The sequence below is a fragment of the Zymoseptoria tritici genome, chromosome 11 (genome assembly GCF_000219625.1).
Source record: "Zymoseptoria tritici IPO323 chromosome 11, whole genome shotgun sequence".
In the NCBI taxonomy this organism is placed as follows: domain Eukaryota; kingdom Fungi; phylum Ascomycota; class Dothideomycetes; order Mycosphaerellales; family Mycosphaerellaceae; genus Zymoseptoria; species Zymoseptoria tritici.
The window spans coordinates 210,604-232,113 of record NC_018208.1 but is presented as its reverse complement, the minus strand read 5'-3'; the positions used below and the strand labels follow the sequence as shown (position 1 = coordinate 232,113).

General features: G+C 55.4%; 7 protein-coding genes across 7 annotated transcripts; 2 read left to right on the top strand and 5 right to left on the bottom strand.

Moving 5' to 3' along the window:
* Positions 1 to 922: 922 nt before the first annotated feature.
* On the bottom strand, positions 923 to 2,205 carry MYCGRDRAFT_76652 (uncharacterized protein; the record flags this gene model as incomplete). Its single annotated transcript, XM_003848234.1, has 1 exon — positions 923 to 2,205. One exon carries the CDS (start codon positions 2,183 to 2,185, stop codon positions 923 to 925), a length of 1,263 nt encoding a protein of 420 aa, XP_003848282.1.
* A 2,069-nt stretch (positions 2,206 to 4,274) lies between these two features.
* MYCGRDRAFT_96486 (uncharacterized protein) lies at positions 4,275 to 5,724 on the top strand (the record flags this gene model as incomplete). Its single annotated transcript, XM_003848663.1, has 2 exons — positions 4,275 to 4,845; positions 5,417 to 5,724. 2 exons carry the CDS (start codon positions 4,275 to 4,277, stop codon positions 5,722 to 5,724), a joined length of 879 nt encoding a protein of 292 aa, XP_003848711.1.
* Positions 5,725 to 6,193: 469 nt separating this feature from the next.
* MgWCO1 (blue-light-activated transcription factor) lies at positions 6,194 to 9,698 on the bottom strand (the record flags this gene model as incomplete). Its single annotated transcript, XM_003848233.1, has 5 exons — positions 6,194 to 6,466; positions 6,533 to 7,881; positions 7,977 to 8,415; positions 8,468 to 8,587; positions 8,642 to 9,698. The coding sequence occupies 5 exons, from the start codon at positions 9,665 to 9,667 to the stop codon at positions 6,194 to 6,196; spliced, it is 3,207 nt and encodes a 1,068-aa protein (XP_003848281.1).
* Positions 9,699 to 10,999: 1,301 nt separating this feature from the next.
* MYCGRDRAFT_111173 (uncharacterized protein) lies at positions 11,000 to 11,728 on the bottom strand (the record flags this gene model as incomplete). The annotated part of the gene is made up of 2 exons (XM_003848232.1): positions 11,000 to 11,478; positions 11,540 to 11,728. The coding sequence occupies 2 exons, from the start codon at positions 11,718 to 11,720 to the stop codon at positions 11,000 to 11,002; spliced, it is 660 nt and encodes a 219-aa protein (XP_003848280.1).
* A 316-nt stretch (positions 11,729 to 12,044) lies between these two features.
* MYCGRDRAFT_101514 (uncharacterized protein) lies at positions 12,045 to 13,272 on the top strand (the record flags this gene model as incomplete). Its single annotated transcript, XM_003848664.1, has 2 exons — positions 12,045 to 12,604; positions 12,701 to 13,272. The coding sequence occupies 2 exons, from the start codon at positions 12,163 to 12,165 to the stop codon at positions 13,270 to 13,272; spliced, it is 1,014 nt and encodes a 337-aa protein (XP_003848712.1).
* Positions 13,273 to 13,275: 3 nt separating this feature from the next.
* On the bottom strand, positions 13,276 to 15,912 carry MYCGRDRAFT_49868 (uncharacterized protein; the record flags this gene model as incomplete). The annotated part of the gene is made up of 1 exon (XM_003848231.1): positions 13,276 to 15,912. One exon carries the CDS (start codon positions 15,910 to 15,912, stop codon positions 13,276 to 13,278), a length of 2,637 nt encoding a protein of 878 aa, XP_003848279.1.
* Positions 15,913 to 18,983: 3,071 nt separating this feature from the next.
* Positions 18,984 to 21,407, bottom strand: MYCGRDRAFT_49589 (uncharacterized protein; the record flags this gene model as incomplete). The annotated part of the gene is made up of 1 exon (XM_003848230.1): positions 18,984 to 21,407. One exon carries the CDS (start codon positions 21,405 to 21,407, stop codon positions 18,984 to 18,986), a length of 2,424 nt encoding a protein of 807 aa, XP_003848278.1.
* Positions 21,408 to 21,510: the final 103 nt, after the last annotated feature.

Below are 21,510 nucleotides of genomic sequence, written 5' to 3'. Positions count from 1 at the left end.
GGCGGCGGGTTGGGTAGCTGGGAGCTGAGCTGCTTGGGCATGAACATTTCGAAGGATAGTTTGCTGTAGCGCCGTCGAGTCTGCAGTAGTCTGCGCATTTTACCACGGAGTACAAGGACAGATCTCGTTCTGTGCAGGGGTGAAAAGACGTGCCGTTGGTTGGGGCGGTGACATTGCCGGATAGAACTATCAGCCAGGCAAGGGCGTTCGCTTCATCCTCGCGTTCTCCTTTCTCACGACATCAACGAGGTCGATCTCACTTTGGGATACTAACAATCTTTTACACAAGGAGTTCCAAGTGGCAGTTCTCAGGATCCTGCCTCCTGCCTGTAATAAAAGAAGTTGCACCAATATACACGGTCATGCACATCTGCCCGCGGAAGACCAGCCCATACCTCCGCACCGTGCAACGCTGGACCGCTACCATGATCACCCTGGAAGCTCCATCGCCCTGTCCTGATCGATAGACATTCTGAGAGGCCTTTCCTTGCTGCGGAGAACAGGAAATACTCCAGTGCGAAGTCAGACCGCCGTCAACATCCTGATGGTGTTCACGTGGTGCTGTAAGCTTTGGCATCTGTCTGGATATCCGGCTGATAGGCATACTACTCGGCATATAGCATTGTGCGAATCGCTCGCAAGATCCAGCAACCAGGTCGGAACAGTAGTCATCAAAGTGCTGGATGACAGTCATCTCGAGTCAAGCAGACCATCCCGCAGATCCGCTGTCGCCTTGTGCAAGTACTGGCTCGCCAAAGGCTATGAAATGCCAGCCTGCCGGGCAATACCTCAAGTCGAGTAGGCTGACCTGCACTCGAAGCAGGCAGGAATTACTTCCTCACCACTGCAAGCACAGCACTCTCAAAGCATGCATTCAGTTAACAGGCCTCGAATCGACCATACTACTGACATCCACTCCCACTCACAGCCTGCTCTTCTCCGGTATCAGCGATCCACCCTTCGGCTGACTATCCAACCAGTCTCGATCAATCTGATCGACACTCTGACAACCCGCAACATTCATCATGATATCCAGATCCGCCAGCAAACCCTTCATCACATGCCTCACTCCATGCTCACCCATAATCGACAATCCCCAGACCCAAAGCCGTCCAACAAAGACAAACTTGGCTCCCAGGGCCAGAGCTTTGAACACATCCGACGCTCCTCTCACCCCAGAATCATACATGATGTAGATCTTGTCGCCCACAGCATCGACAATCTTCTCCAATGCGTCCAAGCTGGCAATTGCGCCGTCGACTTGGCGTCCAGCGTGATTCGACACGACGATGCCATCAATGCCAAGTTCGACGCACTTCTTCGCATCCCTCACATCTTGAATGCCCTTCAACGCGAACGGTTTGCCACCAGACAACTCCTTCCACGTCCGCATCAACCACGGAATCTTCTCCCAGCTATGCGCTCTCCCATGCCAAACATTATCAATCCACTTCGCACCAGCTTCATTCGGATGGGTCCTCGGATCAATCCCCGCCTCCTTCAATCTCTTCTGAAAGACCGGATCACTCAACCCCAAATCCGCCCCAATACCATGATAGAATGCATAATTCGACGCCGCAACATCATCATGTCGCCACCCCAACTGCCACGTATCCACCGTCAAGATACACGCCGAAAATCCCGACTCCACCGCCCTCTTCAACAGCGACACCGTCAGTTCATCATCGTGCGGCATGTACAACTGGAAGAACTTCGGTCCCTCTCCATTCGCTTTGCCCACATCCTCAATCGGTTGACTCCCCGCCGTGCTCAAACAATACGGCAGGTTTAACTCCTTGGCCACCTTCGCGACCGGCAACTCCCCATCCGGGTGATAGATCTTATTGATCCCAATCGGCGCGAACCCAATCGGAGCGGCGACTTTGTGGCCCCAGATGGTGGTCGCGGTGTCCCGCTTGTTGGTGTCGACGAGCATGCGCGGGATGATTTTGTGGCGGTAGAAGGCTTGACGGTTCGCGAGGTGGGTGGTGGAGAGGCCGGCGTTGGAGGAGGCGTAGTACCAGCCGCCTTCGGAGAGCTTTTCGCGGGCGCGGGCTTCGAGTTTGTCAGGGTGGGTGTTGAAGGGCGGAACGAGGCCGTTGTTGGATTTCCAGAAGTTGTTGGCTTGGTATTCGCCGAATTCAGGCGTGGTCCGATACTCTTTGTTGGGGTTCTTGAAGTCCATGTTTGCGATTTTTGAGGTGAGGTGTGATGGATTGAGGAAAAAGAGGAACGTCTGAAGGTAAGAGAGTATTGTACTTACTGCTGGACGAGGTTACAAAGGCCCTGCATCATAACGCACGACATGTACGGCTTGCGCGGCACGTCTACATGGCTACGAGTGAGGTGAGGTCACAAATTCATCAGCGATGGCGGATGTGAAACGGAAGGAGGAAGAAGAATGTTCGAAGCTTGAAGATCGAATGTGGAGAAGAGAGCTGGAGCTTGTTCGATCTTCCCACACCTTGACTTCGAGGGTTCGCTTCAACTGCACCTCACTTCGACCGCTGTTGACTCGGGCCCGCGGCAGAGCAAGCAGCTCGTACATTGTTGGCATTTGGCTGTATTGTCAAGAAGCTTGGATGGCGGAGCTCACGGTCTCCCGATATGAAGCAAAGCAGCCAGGCGGGATTCTTTCGAATTTGGAAACCAAGGTGAGGATACGATGACATGAGACCGACGTCGTTCAGACCGCATTGAGAGCCGGAAAACATTTGGTATACAACCCTCCTCAAGGTAAAGTGTTCCAGAACCCTCCAATGATACCGAATGTCGAAAGCAGCAGAAGCACACCAAACTGCGATCTCCGCTCTCCTGCACACCACCTCATCCTTTCCGGCGTCATCCACCACTTCCCATCCCACACCTCCTTCACTCCCTGACCATCTCCCATCGCAAGCAATCGCGGGCCCACCATCGGCGACTTTCAAAACCCACACCCAGCATCACCCGGGCACTACACCACACAGTCAGCAAGCCCACCGGACTCAATGCGCCAGACAAGAAGGAATGGAGATTCATACGCAAGTGCATTCTCTTCCTTGATCATCACAGGTTGCGTGGCACTGGCGCCTCCACAATTCTAGCGCGGGTCCGTCCGCGGGTCGGGAGGCGAGGAAGCGCTTCCACAGGTGGTCTTCTCCTTTGGCGACCGCTTCGGGCTGGGGAGCCGCGGAGGCGCGGAGCGCGAGCATAAGGGTGGAGGCGAGGAGGAGGATGTTCATGTTGTTTGGCTTGGGGTTCGTTGTTGGATGTTTGGTGATGGTGGGCGGATTTTTGCGAGGACCTGGCTGTTCTCTTGGTTTGCGGGAAGAAGAAGAGGGTGTGATTTTGGAGCGGATGGGAGCAGGACTTTTATGCGCAGAGCAAGGTGTCGGTGAAGGCTGTGCGGCGGATGATCGTGCAAGGATGACGCGGTGGTTTATCCGTTTGAGCCCTTGTCTCCGGCATGGAGTATGTATATAGCTGGCAAGGATTCCCCTCTTGGAGTCAGTCATGACACTGCGGACGCGCGGAGATATAGTAGATTGAGAAGCAGGATTGGCCGGTTAGTCGTGGAGATCTTCATATTCCTCTGTTGACAAGAACCAACTTGGCCGAAGCACGCTGTTTGCTTGTGGTCAAGAAAGATCCACGTCGTTGCCTTCGACGCATGTCGTCTCCAAGAACAACCTCGAGACTTGAGCCGCCTGCTCCTGGACGAATGCCTGCCAGGCGGTCCTCCAACAGGCCAACGTGGACAGCTCTGCGACAGCTATGTTCCGGGGACCCCATGGATGGTATGCCGCGATTTCCGAGCGCACCGCGCTTGGCGTCGGTCGGATTGTCGATGCTCGTTTCTGTAGGATGCGAGGAACCTGCCAAGCTCGAGGTAGGACTGTTTCCGCAGCGAGGGTTGTTGTCCGTATCTTGCTGCCGGGAGCTGATTGATGGGATCGAACGATTGTGGTCGCCGGGTGCGATTTAGGATACATCGTTCGATGACGGGAATAGCCCGACTTTCTCAGACAATTGCTGATTCTACTACAGAGGAGGATGTCGATTTTTGGGGTCTCGGAGATGTATGTGCTTGGGTTGACGACAGAAGGTGGAGAAGAGTGGAGAGCTCCCATGCTGTCGAGCTTTAGGTTGTTCGACTCTTACGCCTAACCTCACGTCACTTCGTACCAGACCTGGTCAACATCACATCGTCGAGATGCGACCATGGCAAACACCTCAATGTAGGCTGATGATGACATGCACTCTCACTCGAAGCAAAGCCTTCCACAACAACCATGTCCTCCCACGACAACACCTTCAACGAACGCCTCGCCACCCTCTCCATCTCCCCACCAGGTTTCCACCTCCGCCCTCCCCCTCCACCCCCCTCCTTCTCCTCCTTCCTCACCCCCGACTCCTCCCTCTTCCAAACAATCCACCTAGGTCCACCCATCATCGACCCCGCCACCTACCGCCTCGTCATAACCGGCCTCGTCTCCACACCCTACACCCTTACCCTCCCCCAACTCCTCGCCCTCCCCTCCAAGACTATCACCGCCTTCCACGAATGCTACGGAAGTCCGCTCGTGCCACCTACAACCCGTACCAACCGCGTGGGAAACGTGACTTGGACTGGCGTGCCCTTATGCCATCTACTAGACATGGCTGGCCCACTTCTCCCTGGCGCGGGATTTATCTGGTCGGATGGTCTTGACTCTGGAACTTTTGCGGGGGTTACCACCGATCGGTATAGGAAAGACGTTACCCTCTTGAAAGCCTTGTCCGGCGAAGTAATTGTCGCCTACGAAATAAATGGTCTTCCGCTAGAGAGGTTGAGAGGCGGACCGGTGAGACTGGTTATTCCGGGTTGGTACGGCACGAACTCAACGAAGTGGTTGTGTCGCCTTACTGTAGCGGATCGACGGGCGGAAGGGCCGTTTACGACGGTATTTATAATGAGTTGGTGCCTGGACGGGATGGGGAGGAGGGGGTGAAGAGGCCAGTCTGGGGGGTGGAGGTTAATTCTATTGTTGTGAAACCCGCGGTGGGGGAGAAGGTTGAGGTGACAAAGGGAGTTGTGGAGGTGGGAGGTTGGGCTTGGAGTGAGGATGGGGTTGTTGGGGTGGAGGTACGGGTTGATGATGAGGACTGGTGTAAGGCGGAGGTTGAGGAGAGGAGGGAGTTCGAATGGCAGTCGTTCAGGGCGGAGGTGAAGGTTGAGAAAGGAGTTCACAAGGTTTCCGCGCGGGCAAGAGGTAGGAATGGGGAAGTGCAGCCGTTGGAAGGTAGGAGGAACCACGTCCACGCGGTGGAGTTCAAGGTCGTCTGAAGCATGCAGGACTTCTCGTCTGTATAGCTGACCATCGACTGTGGTCCGTTGTCCAGCAGCCCCAACAACACCGCCATCGCCTCCTCACAGCAGCACCTTCTCGAGCAGGATCGATCAACACCTCCATCGATCGTCATCGCAAAAAGTCCACTCTGCAGCTAAGTCCAGCCACCAAAACCCCTCTTCGAATTTTGAATGTATATATGTGCTTTGTACATCATCCTCACAACATGTGCATTTCGAATCCCGTCCAATCCCGTCCAATCCCAATCAAATTCCATCCCACCCATCGACTCCGGCAATTTTTCTCATATATTCGCCCAAGTCGTCACTGCAACATTGCCCTTTCAAGATTCGGCTTCGCCACACATGATTCTCATGCAACCCGCAACATATCGATCGCCATGTTACCGTAGATATCCTTTTCCAATGCTCCCTGCAATAAACTCCACCAGTGGAGCGTGCAATGCATGTCCCATCCTCTCACCAGCCCCCCGGGTCACCTCAGATCCGGCAGGGCACCCTTTTCGTCCTCCCAACGGCGGTGTGGTACTTGGCGATTGATTCCTCGGACCTGAAAAAGTCGTCCGCGACCCATGGGATGAGTCCCGCACTGTCTTGCTTCCAGCTCCTGCTTCGACCGTAGCGATTGTTGTAGTGACGACAGTTCCAGCAGCGACCCAGTCCCAAGACATGTCCCCAAACAGACGGCGAAAGATACGTCGAGAGCAATCTTCGCCCGCGCATCCGCTTGCCACTTCGCCCCAATTCGTCAGACGCGCCTGCCACTCATGCATTCCCCAAGCCCAGCGAAACGTCCAGCAACAGCAAGGCCGTAACGCATCATCGATGCGAACACAAGAACCGACCAATTCAATCAATCAATCAATCATTCGGCTCAACCCCCTCATCAATCTTCGCCGGAACCCCCATGGCGCCCTCCATACTCGCCCCATGCCCCTCCACCGTCGTCGGCTTCTGCGCAGACTTGCCGTCCCCCGCTACACCTCCACCAACCCCACCCGCACCCGTCCCATCCGCCATCCGACTCCCCTCATGCTTCACATGCTTCGGACTCGCACTCGCTTTACTCGCCCGATCGCTCGCGGCCGAGTGCGCGCTCTGCTGGCTCGACGTCCTCGGGGAGACTCTTCCATTCTGTGACACCAATATTAGCAACCCTTCACTCCTCACCTCAAGACGGAGATGCGCCGCGAAACTCACCAACTTCGCCCACCTCAACCCACAACTATTACACAAATCCCTCTGCCCACTCGGTCCGCGCCTCCACTCGGGCGTGACGCGCGTATGACAATTCGCACAATCCTTCTGCGCGTTCCCCGCGCCCTTGCGACGTTTCCGCTTCTTCTTCGCGGCGATCAGACTTTGTACTTCTTCCGCCAGGAGGCGATTCCTCTTCTCTAATTGTCGAATCTCATACTGCCATGAACTGGACTTGGTCGTCTTCAGCTCATCAAACAGGTTGTCGTCACTCGCGAGGGATTGGTCCTGATGGCCGAGCGCTAGGCCATTCTGTCCGGCGTAGGTCGCCGCCGAGCCGTCGGTGTTGTGATATCGTTGACTTGTCGAGTTGCAATTTTGACCGTCGCCCGGATGGTTGGATGTCGCGCCGGAGACGACCGACTCGGACGAGGCGCGGTCGCCTGTGGGGTAGATCGCTGGACGGGGTGCTTGGCTTCCGCGAGAGAACTTGATCAGACGGGTCTGTGCGACGATGAAGGTGGGTTTCTGCCCTTCAATGGCATCACCGGGGTAGAGCGTGGTGAATGCCGACAGAACCTGGCCTCTCCGGTTGATCATCTCATGTTTGACGCTCGCCTTCTTGCCCGTCCTCGCGTGTTCCAGAATGCGGCCAAATTCAGTCTTCGACTCTGTCCGCATCAGAGATTGAATGCTGATTCCAATCAGCTCCTCCGGTTGCCGGTCCAGAAGTTGCCTCACATTCGAAGACACAAACAGGAACATGCCCGAGGTGGACAATTTCGTCCACAGTTCGTTCTCGCCGATCCCTCCGTTCGCGACGATGTCCGCCTTGCTGAGAGTGTAGACCGGTCGTTCCCTCCCCACCATGATGATCGACTTCCTCCCCTTGCCTTGTTCAGTATGCAACGAGCCGTGCCCTTCAAACCACATATACCCGCTGTTCTTCCTCCTGATGCGGAAGACAACATTCACCGACGCTCCGCTCGACGTGTCCTTCAACTCTCTCGTCACCGGGACGATATCACTCGGATGGCAGACGGAACTCAATGCGGTGCCGATAATCTCACTCGGCTCGTACTCCAGGATCCTCGCAGCTGATGGCGACACCCATTGGAAGAGTCCCTTCAACGACAGGACATGGACGACATCGTCGGTGTTCTCCAGCAACACCTTGTCCCACATGCGTTTGGCAAAATCGGACTCCCCACTGCCAATCGTGCTGAGGATGGTCGAGACATCATCCCGTGGGATTGTCTGGCCATACTCGGCAAGACCAGATTGTTCCGGTGCGTTCATGACATATCGCGGCATTGTCATTCCACGTTGGTAGTTGATCGAGTAAGAACCATCTAGGTGGTCTGGTCAGCAAAAGGGTGTGGAGGGGACAGGAATCACTACACCATCGACGCATATTCACATCATCGACGATCTCAACACAACATACCAGGATTCTTGTTGGTCACCGAACTCGGCTGCTCCACCAAGTCGACTTGAAACCCCACAAAGAACTTGACCTGATCCGAGTCCCATGTGATGGGAATCATCGTCAGCAGATTCATGAACGGCTGACCTCCTCGGCGATAGTTGATCAGCGAGATTTGTGATTCCTGCCGTGCGGTGATCATGTTCTTCAGATAGAGGACGGAATCATCGTCGACATACTTCCGTCGAACACCCGGTGCGACGTTTCCATCTGGGGATTGGAGGAAGCGGCAATTCCTCCCGAGAATCATGTGCTTCGTGTAGCCGGTCAGACGTTCGAAATTATCGGAGCAGTACACGATGGGAAAGTCGTCCTTCTCCGCATCGCACACCACAAAGGCGCAGGACAAATCGACGGATCCGATGTTGATCTGAGGATTAGGTCGTGTGGCAATGCGCATCTACCATGATGTCAGTATGAGGAAATTTGCGCAGTGAAGTTGTACAACCCACCAACACGCCCAGCATATCAAACCCGGTCGAGGAATACGCATTCTTGTACACAGTATTCATATGCGTCTTGCCACTCAAAGTGGACGGCCATCCTCCTTCCGGAGCCTCCCACGCAAACCCCTGATTATTCGGATTGTAGTTGGTTCCGTTGTCAGACGGCGGCGGACCAGGTACAGCCTCATACGTCTGGCGAGGTTGATCATTACTGCGATCCTGTGCGGGAGTCTGCGCCGGACTTTGTTGCGGCCGTTGAAAACTCCCTGTAGAACTCTGATGCCGCAGACCTGCCGGTCGAGCAGAGCTTTGCTGCTGCCGTGATGAAGAGGTCATCGGCGGATGACTCAAGGGTGATGTACCGTGAGCAGGACTCGACACGTCAGGAACATGCAGACTCTGCGGTCGTGACATATGCCGGACGGTGTTGGGTGTATTGCCCGAATGGCTATTGCTGTATTGTGTGTGTACACTGTTCCCTCCTGTTGCATCTTTTACTGAATGAGGCGTTCCTTGATGTGGAGATGTCGAGTGCATTGGCGAGCTGAGAGATGGGTTCTGGTTGAACTGAGGCGGAGCGTACATGCCCATCGGCATGGAGTCACCCAAATTCTGCTCAACACCATAATCCATATTCATGCCCATGTTGGTGTCAAGATACGGACTCGCCATGCCCATGTCCATTGTATTCGACGGATGCACCGGCGACTGTCCATATCCCGCATTCGAAGACATGAGATTCCCATAATTCTGTCCATTGTAATCCGCCTCTAGTGACATGCCCGTGCCAGACCTTCTCCGATTCATCGACGATGAACGCTGCTGAGACGGAGCAGCAGGCGTGACATTTCCCGAGGCGACGTTCCCCGACGAGAAGCCAGTCTGGTCCATCGATGTATTGTTGTCATAGTGAAAGTTGTTCGCCGGCGACTGCGATCCATAGTCCAGCATGGAAATGCGGCGCATGTCGGCATTCAGATGTTGAGGATGTGATGTACTGCTATTGCCAAAGTTCTGCGGGAGCGGCATGCTCTGTCGGCGGATCATCTTGGCGTTCTGATTGACAATGTCGTCCAGCGACTGACCGCCGGGCACCTGGCCCATCATGCCGCCCTCACTCATCATGAGCATGTCCTGCGTCTGTTGATCATCCCCATTGTCCATTGAGTCGCCGGAGTAGTTTCCGGGATAGGTGTAGCCATTCATCGTGGACGGAACCCTCGGGTGGGTGGCCCTCTCTTGCGGTATGGATGCAGCGCGCCGCGCTCGAGGGGTGAGGCGGAGGTGAGTCCTCTCGTGGCCCGCCGCAGCTGGTTATCGCGGTGCCGGCGGAGGTGGCAGCATGTATCTCGTATCCCAGGGCGGGCGCGCGCAGACGAGAGGAGGGAGGAGGCCTCACAGCAGGTAGTCCCAGATTCCCAGTCTCGAGCGCGCTCTTCTTGTATGTCCAGATGGTCGGGACTCGGTCGTCTCGAAAGGTCAGCGGAGCAGAGCCCGGGACCAATCCGCCGCTTGCGCAGGAGCTGGAGGATCGGCGACCGGGGTGCACGCGGGTGGGTGGGTGGGTGGATAGATGCAGCGGGAATAATCGTGTGCGTGCGCGTGGGGGAGGGGGAGAGTGTGCGACGGCGTGGAGGGAGCGGTGATGGCGGTGATCTAATATGGTGATTGATGTCGCTGGTGAAGAATGCGCAAAGAGGTGCTAGCGAATGTCAAGTCTTGTCTGTCTGAGTAAGGTGTCGATCCATCATCGTTTCCGCCGCTTGTTTCGTGCGTATGCCGGCACAACACAATTGCACAAGAAGGAGGACATCCTTCTGCATTGAATCTCACGATGGTATAGCGAGAGTCAATGGCCGACGACGACGAGCATTCTTCCTATACATCCAGAGAGAGAGAGATGCCGTCCAATACCGTACAGCACAGCACAGTACAGCTATGAGCACAGCATCTTGGAACGCTCCCCTCAGATCCGATGGTGGCGTCTACCTCTCGTCCATCTCACGTTTCCAATCTGCATGACATCCCACATGCCTGCTCGACAAGGCGTTAGGCGGCATCGTCTCCTCCGAGGCTTCTCGCTTGGATGAGAAAGAATCCAACCTAGCCGAACATGTCGCCCACCATGCACGCTGCAGATATCCAACAGGCATCGTGGAAATGCGGTGCTTTACCTGGGTGAGGTACTCGTCTACGAAACATATACATCTCCTCATACCACGGGTTACACCAACCCGAAGTCATGCATAAACATTGGATACATCTCCCACGAGGCTGACGAGAGACGAGAGCCGCTGAAGCTTGTACGATCCACTTTGGGCCATAGCTCATCGGGGAAATCTCGGAACCTTCTTTACATCTGTCCCGCCCGTCCTTGACAGCATTGCGAAACATCTTCCCATACAAAAACCTGGCTACAATGACATGCTCGACATTCAGCCGACCTTTGTCACTCCACGAACCGTAACCGTCATGCACCGCGGAGAGAGTCCTCCCATACCAACACAACTCTACCGACATGCCATCTCCTCCAACACCCTACTGCTCCCTCACAAACTCCATAAACGGCACATGATGCATCTCCAACGTCTTCGCTCCATTCCTCAACAACCCAATATTCTCCTTGAACGTCCCCGTCTCCCTAAAAGCCATATGCTTCTCCACGCTCTCCCATCCAATCACCAACACCGCTCCCTTCCCCTTATGTCCCTCCCTCTCCACCTCTTCCACCGTCAATCCAATCGCCGCTCCCAGGTATCCATCCGACTTTTCCTTCTCGAGGATGTCGCGGAACTTGTGCACGCCGGAGATGTAATCCTCCGGAGCTTCCCCGCCGAAGTAGAATGTTGCGATTTCCGTCACGGGCGCGGCGAGGGCGGGTGCGACAGATGCGGTGGGTTCGAGGTCGGTGTGGATCATGGAGGGGGCGCCGTCGATGAGGGCGAGGATGCGGTCGACGAAGGGTTTGTAGGTCGGCGTGGACATGAAGGTCTTGTGGGAGTCGAGTTTGTCCCAGGCTGAGGTGGTGGTGGTGTCAATTTGGGTGTCTTGAAGTGTGGATATGATGGGACAACTCACTGACGAGCAGCTGCAACGTATTGGGACTCTCGACTTGCATGCCAAAGTGAATGTCCTGCACGCCATCGGTTTGGATGAGCGTGTCGCCGACGGACTTGAGGGTTTGGGCTGCTTCGTTGGAGGGGTCGCCGATGTTGCTGCCGGGCTTGAGGGCCGCGATGAAGATTTCCGTGGTGGGCATGTTTGGGAGGATGATCAGAGTGATTGGATCGTTGGTATGGACGACTTTGTGAGGAACTTGATCTTGACCTCGTTGAAGTAGACGGACTGTATGACCGGTCTTTACCTCATCTGCGAACTACTTGCATCCGGAGGTGGAATACCCCGCCATGACAGAAACACCCCACCATTGTGAAGAAAGAGCTATGTCACGATCGACTCGCATGAACTCGAGAGAGCAATCAAGAACCGCATGTCAAAGGATCCCCTTTCGACCTAATGACGAAGCAAGTCTGAAACCCTCCAACCCGTCTCAAGCATATACATCCAAAGGCTGTGTACCGTCCATTCCAATCCGCCTCACCGGAGATACAACCAACCCCACATCTCCCATCCCAACCCCACCAACAATCCGCCAAAAACCCACCCTCCTCCCTTCCCCCTACCCGTTCCCTGCCTCACCAATGTCCACCCCCTCACAAACCCACACCGCCCTCCTCACAGCCTCCACCCCTCCCCCCCTCATCCTCTTCTCAACCCTCCTCACAGCCTCCCACATCCTGCACTACAACTCCATCGTCGACGCCTACGGCCACATCTCCGTCCGCAACCCCCAAAATCCCTCAAACACATTCTTCCTCTCCCGTTCCCTCGCTCCCGCGCTCGTTTCTAGGCGTGAGGATATCCTTGAGTATCGGGTTGAGGACGGGAGTCCCATCCAGGATGCGAGGGCGCAAGCGGGGACACATGCGGTAAAGCATTTCGCGGAACGATGGATCCACTCGGAAATCTATAAACTCTACCCCGAAGTGAAGAGCGTGGTGCATTGCCATTCGGAAGCGGTGATTCCGTACGGGATTGGGAGTGTGCCGTTACGGCCTGTGTTTCATATGGCGGCGACCATGGGTATGTCGCGTCCACATTTTCCCTCCCTTCCATCGTGAAGTCGTCTTCTCGCCCTCATTCGTCATCCTTCATCTGACTAACGCGGTGAAATCACAGGCCCCCAAGTCCCCGTCTTCGACATAGCACAGCACTACCCTTCCTCCCCCTCCCCCCTGCACTCCCTGCTCGTAACCAACACCCACCTCGGCGCCGCCCTCGCAGCAGGTTTCAACCCCACCCCGTCCGTCCTCTCAAAAAGCGTCACCGCGCTGAAAAACTACCTGACATCCTCCACCCCCTCCGCCGTCCCCTTTCCCCCCTGCCCAACCGTGCTCATGCGCGGCCACGGAATGACCTGCGTAGGCCGGAGTATCGAAGAAGTCGTGTACCGCGCGATTTTCGCCTGCGTCAACGCGAGGGTGCAGACGACGGCGTTGTTGATGCAAGGCGGGTATAATCTCGGGTATGTGGCGCAGAGGTTTGGGGAGAGGGGTGGTGGGAAGGAGGGGGGGAATCCGGGACCGGCGAGGCAGGAAGGGGTGAAGTTTTTGAGTGAGAGGGAGTGTAGGGATTCGTGGACGGAGATGGAGGATAAGACGGGGAGGGCGTGGGAGTTGTGGTGTAAAGAGGTGGAGGAGGTGGGGTTGTATCGGAATGAGGTGAGGGATGGGTTGAGAGTTGAGGGATGAGGTTCAGTGAAGGGGCATGTAATTCCCGTATGCGTTTCGGCCTCTCATGTCGGGGATGAGGGTTGGTGTGAATTGGATGTCTGCGAGTTGGTCGACGAAATTGGTGGATTGCAGGTTGTTCATGTTGCTGAATTCTTCGGTGTTGAATGCTGTCGGGTCGTAGTTGCCGCCACTGCTGGCACCGCTGGCACCGCCGTGGAAGTCGTTGAAGTTGAAGTCGGGGATGTTGAGGTCGCCGGTGTAAATGTTGGATGGAAACGCTTGCTCCCATTCGGCCTGAAATATCATTAGTGTGAAGACAAAGCTTAATTGAACAGTCAAACTCACCCAGTCAATATCCTCCATCGTCGTCATGCGAACATCTTCCGTACCTCCACTACCAACATGACTCGGACCGGAGGAGTCGGCCGGCGTCACGGGCATCATGGGCATCGCAGCAGCAGGGGGCGGCGTGGCCATTTGCTTCATCTGACCAGCACTGTCCAAAACAGCTCCAACAGGACTCGAGATGGGATTCTTCCTCGGAGCTACAAGTCGTTCTCGCAGTTGATTGCTGACCTTGACTTTCCGCGTTTGATGGTACACTTCCATACGGTCTCTCAGATCAGTAAGGACAAGCTGTGCTTTTTGCTTGGGTGCCATTTGAGAGGGAAGCTCAAATACCCAATCCAGACACTTCCATATGCGAGGTGCTTCTCTACGCATGGGGTAGGCGTAGACTTCGATGAGTAGGAGGAGAGCACCGTGGTATTGCTGATATGCACCGCGATACCACATCCATTCGCGCATCTCAGGATCTCTCTCGCAGACGATACAGACTTCCATCTGGCTCAGGGCGGCTTCAATCAGCAGCTGTCGTAATCGGTCGGGCATGCGTTGGGTGGTGCTGAACAGATAGCGATGCAGAACCTGCAGATGCATGGCCTTGCAGCCCATTTCCAGGATATTCCTACCCAACCGATGGAACGGAATCGAACCGTCGATCATAGGAAGGAACTTCTCTTCAGCGGCGATGCGGAACTTCTGGATCTTGATGAGGACTGATGTGAGAGATCGCTTCTTCTTGTCAATGTCAAACATGTACCACCAGTTTTGGTTTCGGAGAACCTGGTACTCCATCCGCATGCGAGAGAATGTCATGTCGGTCCACGTGCTCTTGTCTTCTGTAGGAGGATGAGGGAGGAGGAGATCGGCGTCATCAACGTTGAGTGGCAGCTTGGTGTCGTAGTCGTCTTTGCGGATTTGAGGTCGTGGACCAGTAGCTTCGCACGTTCTCATGTCGAGAAAGCACAGCTGATACCATAGCATGCGACGAACGTGAATCTCCACCGCCGTCATGTTGTAGTTTGTTCCATCCCGATGAAGACCCATGCACTCTGCCAATCTGATTGCAGTCCCCACCAAAGCCGAGTGTGCTCTCGACACCTCACCTCTAATCAGCGGGATGAGGTACATGACAAACGCCTGCATGGTCTCCACCTTCGTCGTCCTCAAAAAGTTGGCCCTCGCGAGAGCGGCCTCTGTTCCCGTGCGCAGACTGTCCACCAGCATATCTTTGGTCGTACCAAACTGCTGCGAAACTTGCTCGGGCGACATACTCACGGCAGCGGAGAACATTGCAGCAAAGACCACCCCCTGTACGGACGGCGCTGGCTCAGATCCGACGAGAACCTGTCCCCAAAATAGACTGTATTGCGCTTCAAACGTGGGTCGATGCACGGTCCTGCACATGTAGTGGACGGCTCTCCAGTATTGAGCAATGAGCTTGTCGGCAGCATGCTGACTCGGTAAATAGTTAACCAGATTCGCAGACATGTTGGTTCCAGGGAAGAAGAAACTCGAAGCAGGAGCAATGTAGTCCGGTCCGGGACCAATGTAGCTCCTCGGATTTACCACTCTCTTCGACACACGTGGGGATTGCTCTTGATCGGCCGAGAACAAAGCATAGTCAGGAAGATCCGGGGCTTGATTTTTCGCCTCGACCGCCCCATCAATGGTTTGAGTCAGCTCCTCGACGAGCTTCGGTCGAATCCACCCGCCGACTCGCTCGCCGATTCGCATCTTACCCAGTTGGACACCTAGATCCATGAGCTCGTCATCTGTGTTGTCTTCGTACACATTGTCCAGTTCGGCCAGCGGGGAAGGTTCCAGATTCTCCTCCTCGGCATCGTAGTTTCCTTTCTCATCGTGATCTTGGTCCTGGTTGTTGGGGTGGTGGTCCGAGCTATCAGAATCCGCTCGCTTGACCTGCACTCCGCCAGGATGGAATTTTTGATTTGCTTGGCCGGCGACCTCGCGCTCGAGATTCTGCTCCAGGTCGCCCATTCTCTCCTTCATCTCGGCTAGTTTCTGCTGCGACTGTGGATCCAACGTCGGTGCGAGATAGAGACAGTCCCTCCGGAATCGCACACAATTGGTGCATGGCGCTTGCTTGTCGCATTTGAGCTTCCGCCGTCGGCATTCCAGACATGAATTGATGACTCGGTTCCGACGGCGAATTCTCGTCTTGGGAGCTTCGCTAGAGGCAGCTCCATTCCGGACGTAGTTGGGGTGATCATTTGGAGAAAGGTGGGTTCGAGGACTACCGACTGCGGGCGCTGTGTCCTCTTTGTGACCGCCGGTAGACGACGATGTGTACATCCAAGAGTCCATGGCGCGGGAGACTATCGATTACGCCGACAAGGATGTTGATGGATCTGCGCAAGGCGGGACAAGAAGTGGGCGTGCGGTGGGGGCGGCTGCTTACGGCCGCAGTCTCCAACGTGGGAGGTACTCCGACAGAAACGACAGGATTTGGTGGACTGGCGACGACGAGTGTTACAGGAAGGATTCCGCGAGTCAATGGAGGAGGAGGTTGGGTCGCGAGATGCTGCAGATGGATGCAATTGTCTCAGTCTCAGGCATCCTGTCCCATCGACATGCGTCTAGGAGGTAGGTCTCACCTCGTCCGGCAGATGGCAGTCCTCTGCCTGCCTGTGGTTTGTCGGCGGCACAGCCTCCGGCCCTTCCGCGGCCGCCTCGGCACGTTCTAAAACCTTATGCAGGACTTCACCCAATGTACCGGTGACCTGACCTGTACTTGGGACATGTAATAATATACCCCCATCAGAGTGAGCGTTCGGATGAAAAGCCCAAGATCAATCGACAGAGAGCTGCTGATGTGGCGATCTGGTCAAGTCAATGGGATCCGACGGCCAGAAGCCGGCTCATTCCCAGAGGACCCTCCCGGTGCTGCCGTTAGTTCTTGAGAGGTCACAGCCGCGATGATTGGCATGGTCGGTCTGTTGATCGCGGAGAGAGCACAAAGTTGAGATTGCTGACATGGACAATTCCGCTAGCACTGCACGTACGCTTGCAACCCGTCCAGGCCGCCCTGGCAGCTCACCCCGGGGTCATGCAGGCTCTCCTGCGGAGTCACACGACCGTCGCGTTAGCAGTTCCGACAATCTCATCCATGTCGAACTCCAAATCGTCAGAGTACGGACTTCGGCGTCCAGACAATGTCTCCAACTTTGGCACCATCGGGCACGAAGATGTTCTGGCCACGCCTGGTCATGTAGTGCCTCTGAGCTCTGGTGTCGTGAGTGAGCTCGCGCTTCACGGAGGGGTCACCGGTCACTTCCCCGTCCCTGTTCCATTGATTGCCGTCTGTTGCGATCATCAGCAGATGTTCAGGACCAGAGAAGCGAGCATGAAGCGGACGTACCGTTGGTGCAGTCAGGATCATACCGCCAACTCTCGACGTCCTTCGCCGTTGCTTCTCCATCTAGCAGGAGGTAGACCGGTCAACAAAGTGGGCCAGTGGGTTGTATCGCAGCTGTTGGTGTTACACATTGGATCTCCTGTTTTGGACTTTGTGATCAGGCTTGCGGATGGCATACAGCAGGCAAGGGGCGAGCTGAGCGGCGAAGGATCAAGGCGAGTCTGCCGGGCTTCACTTCGGACGAAGTGCATGGTAGCTAGCGCTAGCTGTGAATCACATCGATGGGCTGAGGACTGAGAGTGTCCACAAGAGATGGCACTTGTGCAACATGACGCATGGATGTCGGTGTTCATGCTGCTGCGGACTTGTCCGGACGCAGAGAGCCTCGCGCACGCATCCTCGATGAGACTCCCTTAGGATTCTTGCTTCCAATCGTTGACCCAGAAGCCTCGTACGTAGAGACCCACCCATCGAGGCTGAGTGAGTGTTGCCAGGCGAAGCATCATCTCATTCTTCGAACTGGCCATGAATCCCGAAACCAGTACCCAAACGTCCATCACAGGCGAGCTTCTCCGTTCCCAAGGATATTCTAATATTGCAAGCCATGCCAGCTGACGTACTCCATCCATTCCTCACAACGAAGACGGTGTCTGTGATGTCTCGTTCCTGTTCAACTCGAAACAAGGATGGGGCTCGGCCTCAAAGGTGGATCCTGTTGGCTTGGCATTGGCTGCGCAGGGATCAGCTGCATCGGGCAGTTCCTGCAGCATAAAACACCAACAGTCGATCAACTGACCGATGGGATCAGGCAGACATCCTGCTTCTATGATCAAGGCATCCTCCTCGTCTTCGCTTTTCACATCTTCTCCGATCTCTACCCCCAACCATGAGTCCTCTCCGACTACCTGCAAATGCCGCCTCAATTCTGGAGCGGGCGTGGCATGGTGAGGCAAACACTTCGGAATTCGACAAATGGCTGGTCTACACAACCGAAAATGTGCCATCAAGCGCCGCCGCAGAGGTCGCCCACGCAGCCATGTCGGCGTACAACGACCAAGCACTGCACGAGCCAGAGTCCGAGTGGGACGAGATCGGCTTTATAAAACCCCCAACCCAAGATCATGAGCATCTTCAGTCGCCGACGCTCCAGGCTGTCCTCGAGCACCACCTGGACATGGTTTCTCGTCAATCCCGCAACTCCGCGTCGAATGGAGAAGATGACCAGAACTTCTACATCTGGGGCTTCATCGCTGTCACCACGCCGGAGTGGAGATCGCAGGGCATCACAGCCGTACATTGCGACAAAGACCGTGGCAAGTGGAAGGTCACGCAATGCCGAAAATTCCCCATCGACAAACTTGGTTGGGAACTCACAAGCGTGAGCGATCATGACGATCAATTTGATAACATTCGCGTCCGGTATGATGACGCAGATAACGATGGCGAGGATAATCGCGGTGGCCCTGCTCCACAAGGGGAGTGGCAGTTCATCGTTTTCTACTCCGGATGCTCACGGTCAGAGGCTGAGAAGCGCATACCGGATCCCAGGAGTGGGCCGGACTGGCCAATGGGTGAAGGTGTCTTTACTGTCCGGCCAACAGAAATGACGGTCGAAACAATGACAGAGGAGTTCCCAATCACATACGCGGAGCTCATCCGGGATGCTGTCGTGCCGGGAAGTGGCAGTCGGAGGATCTGTGTAATTCACCCTGCGTTGTTTGTTGCGGTTGAAGGCGGCGAAGGCGGGAATGTGAAGATTAGCAGGCTTCGCTGGGACCATAACATCGAGAGAACCGAGGATGAGCTGCGGAAAGTCGGAAAAGAAGGCCAGTTTGACGTCCAGAGCTGCGATGCTGCATCGGTGGTTTCGAGACTGAAGGAACTTGCCGCGGAGACTTGAAAAGCCGTAGGGGCTAGTTGGGCATCGGTAGGCAATAAGCCGGACTGTCTGTACAACAATTCAGTATACACTTGCTCGGCCGTTATCATACACGTCGTCTCACCTCCTTCAAGTGTGCACTCCCCACTTGCCCACCATCTCCATTGCGCCTCTCCCACCCTCTGCCAGAACTCCGCCCTTCCCCTCCCTCAACACGCCAGCCACACACTTCCACCCATCACGTCCTCCACCCCAGCGCAACACTTCTTCGCGATACAACTGCCCAGCCGCAGGATTCACCGCACCACCCTGGGTCCTCTGAAACACGTCCCGCCAGATTTTACCTGCAATGGCGCGATCGAAGAGGTAGGAGTAGTATGTGCCGCCATAGCCGAAGAGATGGCCGAAGAAGCCCTGCCAGCTGGTGCCGGCGGGTTCAGGAACGCTCGAGTACTTCGACCAGACATCGTGATAGACTTCGGTGCTGCTGTTGCTGGGGCCGAGTGGATCTGAGGAGTGGTAGCGCTGGTCTAGCATGGCGAGAAGGATCTGGCTCTCCGTCTCGGCTCCCTGCATACTGCGGTCCAGCTCCACACGCTCGGCGATCCGGCTGGCATCCAGTGGAGCATCGGTCTCCCAGTGTCGAGCATATAGTGCAAGGACTTCTGGCGCGGCCGCGAAGTACTCGCTCAAGACGGACGGCAGTTCTGCAAAGTCAGTGGCGCAGCGTGTGCCAGAGACATTTTGCAGGGCAGTACGTCCACAGATAGAGTGCAGAGCATGGCCCATCTCGTGGAAAAGCGTTGTCAGCTCTCGGAAAGTCAGAAGTGTCGGTCGGGTGCCTTTTGCAGAATATGCCGACGGCGGCGCAAAGTCGCAGATGAGAGCGATTGTGGGCAGTTGATATAGAGCATTGCCATCTCGAGGGTTGTAGCTGACTGCCAGGCCATCGTTGACTGCTTCTTGTGCGGTTTGGAAAGGTGAGCCAGGCTGAGAGCTGAGCTGTGCAGCTTCTTGCATCTCTTCATCGTCGATACGTCGGGAGCAGCGGAGGGTAAAGTGTGCTGGATTGGGCGACTTTCCAGCACGCTCGAACAGGTCGGCGTAGATGACAGCGATGTGTCCTTGATGATCATCGATGACGTCCAGTCGACGGACATCAGAGTTCCAGGTCTCGCCGGGAAGTGTTTCCCTCGGCACGAGGCGGATGCCATAGAGACGGTGGAATAGGCGGGACAATCCCTGAAAGACTGTCCCGAGGGAGAAATATGCGCTGAGTGCATCGGGTGTTCGTGCGCGCGATCGATTGGCATTGAGAAGCTTCTGTGTGTAATACTCCTTGTCCCACGCATGGAGCGAGTGCTCGCTTGAAAAGACAGAAGACGAGTGTGCATCCGCTCTCTTCAACGCCAGCAGCTCCGCCATCTCACCCCGTACGTGAGGTTCATTGACCTGAGCCAGACCGTCCAGAAAAGACATGACGGACTCGGGCGACTTAGCCATCTTGTCGGAGAGCGTCAATCGAGCGTAACTGTCAAATCCTGCAAGCTTCGCGGACTCGGCACGAAGTCGGAGAAGTCGCTCTAGCCGATGAATGTTGTCCTTAGATGACGTCCGGTTGGCCACGTAAATTTCCTGTCGAATGTCCGCATCTTCCACAGTCCTCGTGGCCAGAGTCGCTGGCATGCCTTCTGTTGGTAATGTTATCTTGCCCCATTTCGTCAGCTGCCGTGCGAGCACCGGATCCATTCCCTTCATTTTACTGCTGTCGAACGAGAGATGTGGCGTTTCTGTTGCCATATTCTCGACGAACTCATTGCCAGTCTCCTGCACTTCGTCTGACATCCTCACAAACGCTTCCCTCTCCGCCTCGGGCAGATCTATCGCTGACTTGGCAAAGTCTCGAATCAAAATGTCCGCAACTGTCCTTTCTTCCTCACTCCACGACTGAAATACTTCAGGTATCGAGACTGCCTTCTTCAGCTGCGAATCGAGACCTGTCGTGGTGTTGAGAACGTTCATATACTGGAACATCATCGCATACGCCTGGGTCGCAGCAGCTTGTATCTCTCTGTCCGGATGTACTGATCGAATGAAGTCGCTGAGATCAATGACACGACAAAGCAAGTCACTCAATCGATCCATATCTCTGGCTATTCTCTTGTATCCCTCCACGCTGTCGTATGCCAAAACTTGCGCGACAATCTTTCTGCTCTTTTGCAAAGTGACCCTGGCGAACTCGCCAAACCCTTCTGGCCGAGTGAGGTATCGATTTTGCAGCAGTCCAGCATTTCTCCCGCTGCGGTGATATTTCGTTCTTAGAGAGAAGTCTTGCCATGCTCGAGGATCGTCGAAGATGTCTCGCAAGGTCTTGTCATCGTGCCTCGTACTCGGTGCCGCCTTCGATATGGGATGGTGGTTCTCTGCTCGAGATGCTGTTGTCGCTGTTGCTGCCGCTGCCGCTCCTCTCGCCGTACTGGACGTGGCCAAACTGCGCCGCGATTGTCGTATACATCGTGAGCAGGTCCATGCCTCACGCCCGAGTCTCTTCATATTGAAGTGTAACCGGAGTTGCAAGCAGATGTAACATCGATGCGTGGTGGTGGTGCTTCTGGTCGGCAAGCCTCGGGGAAGTCCGGAGGTGCTCTCGCCAACT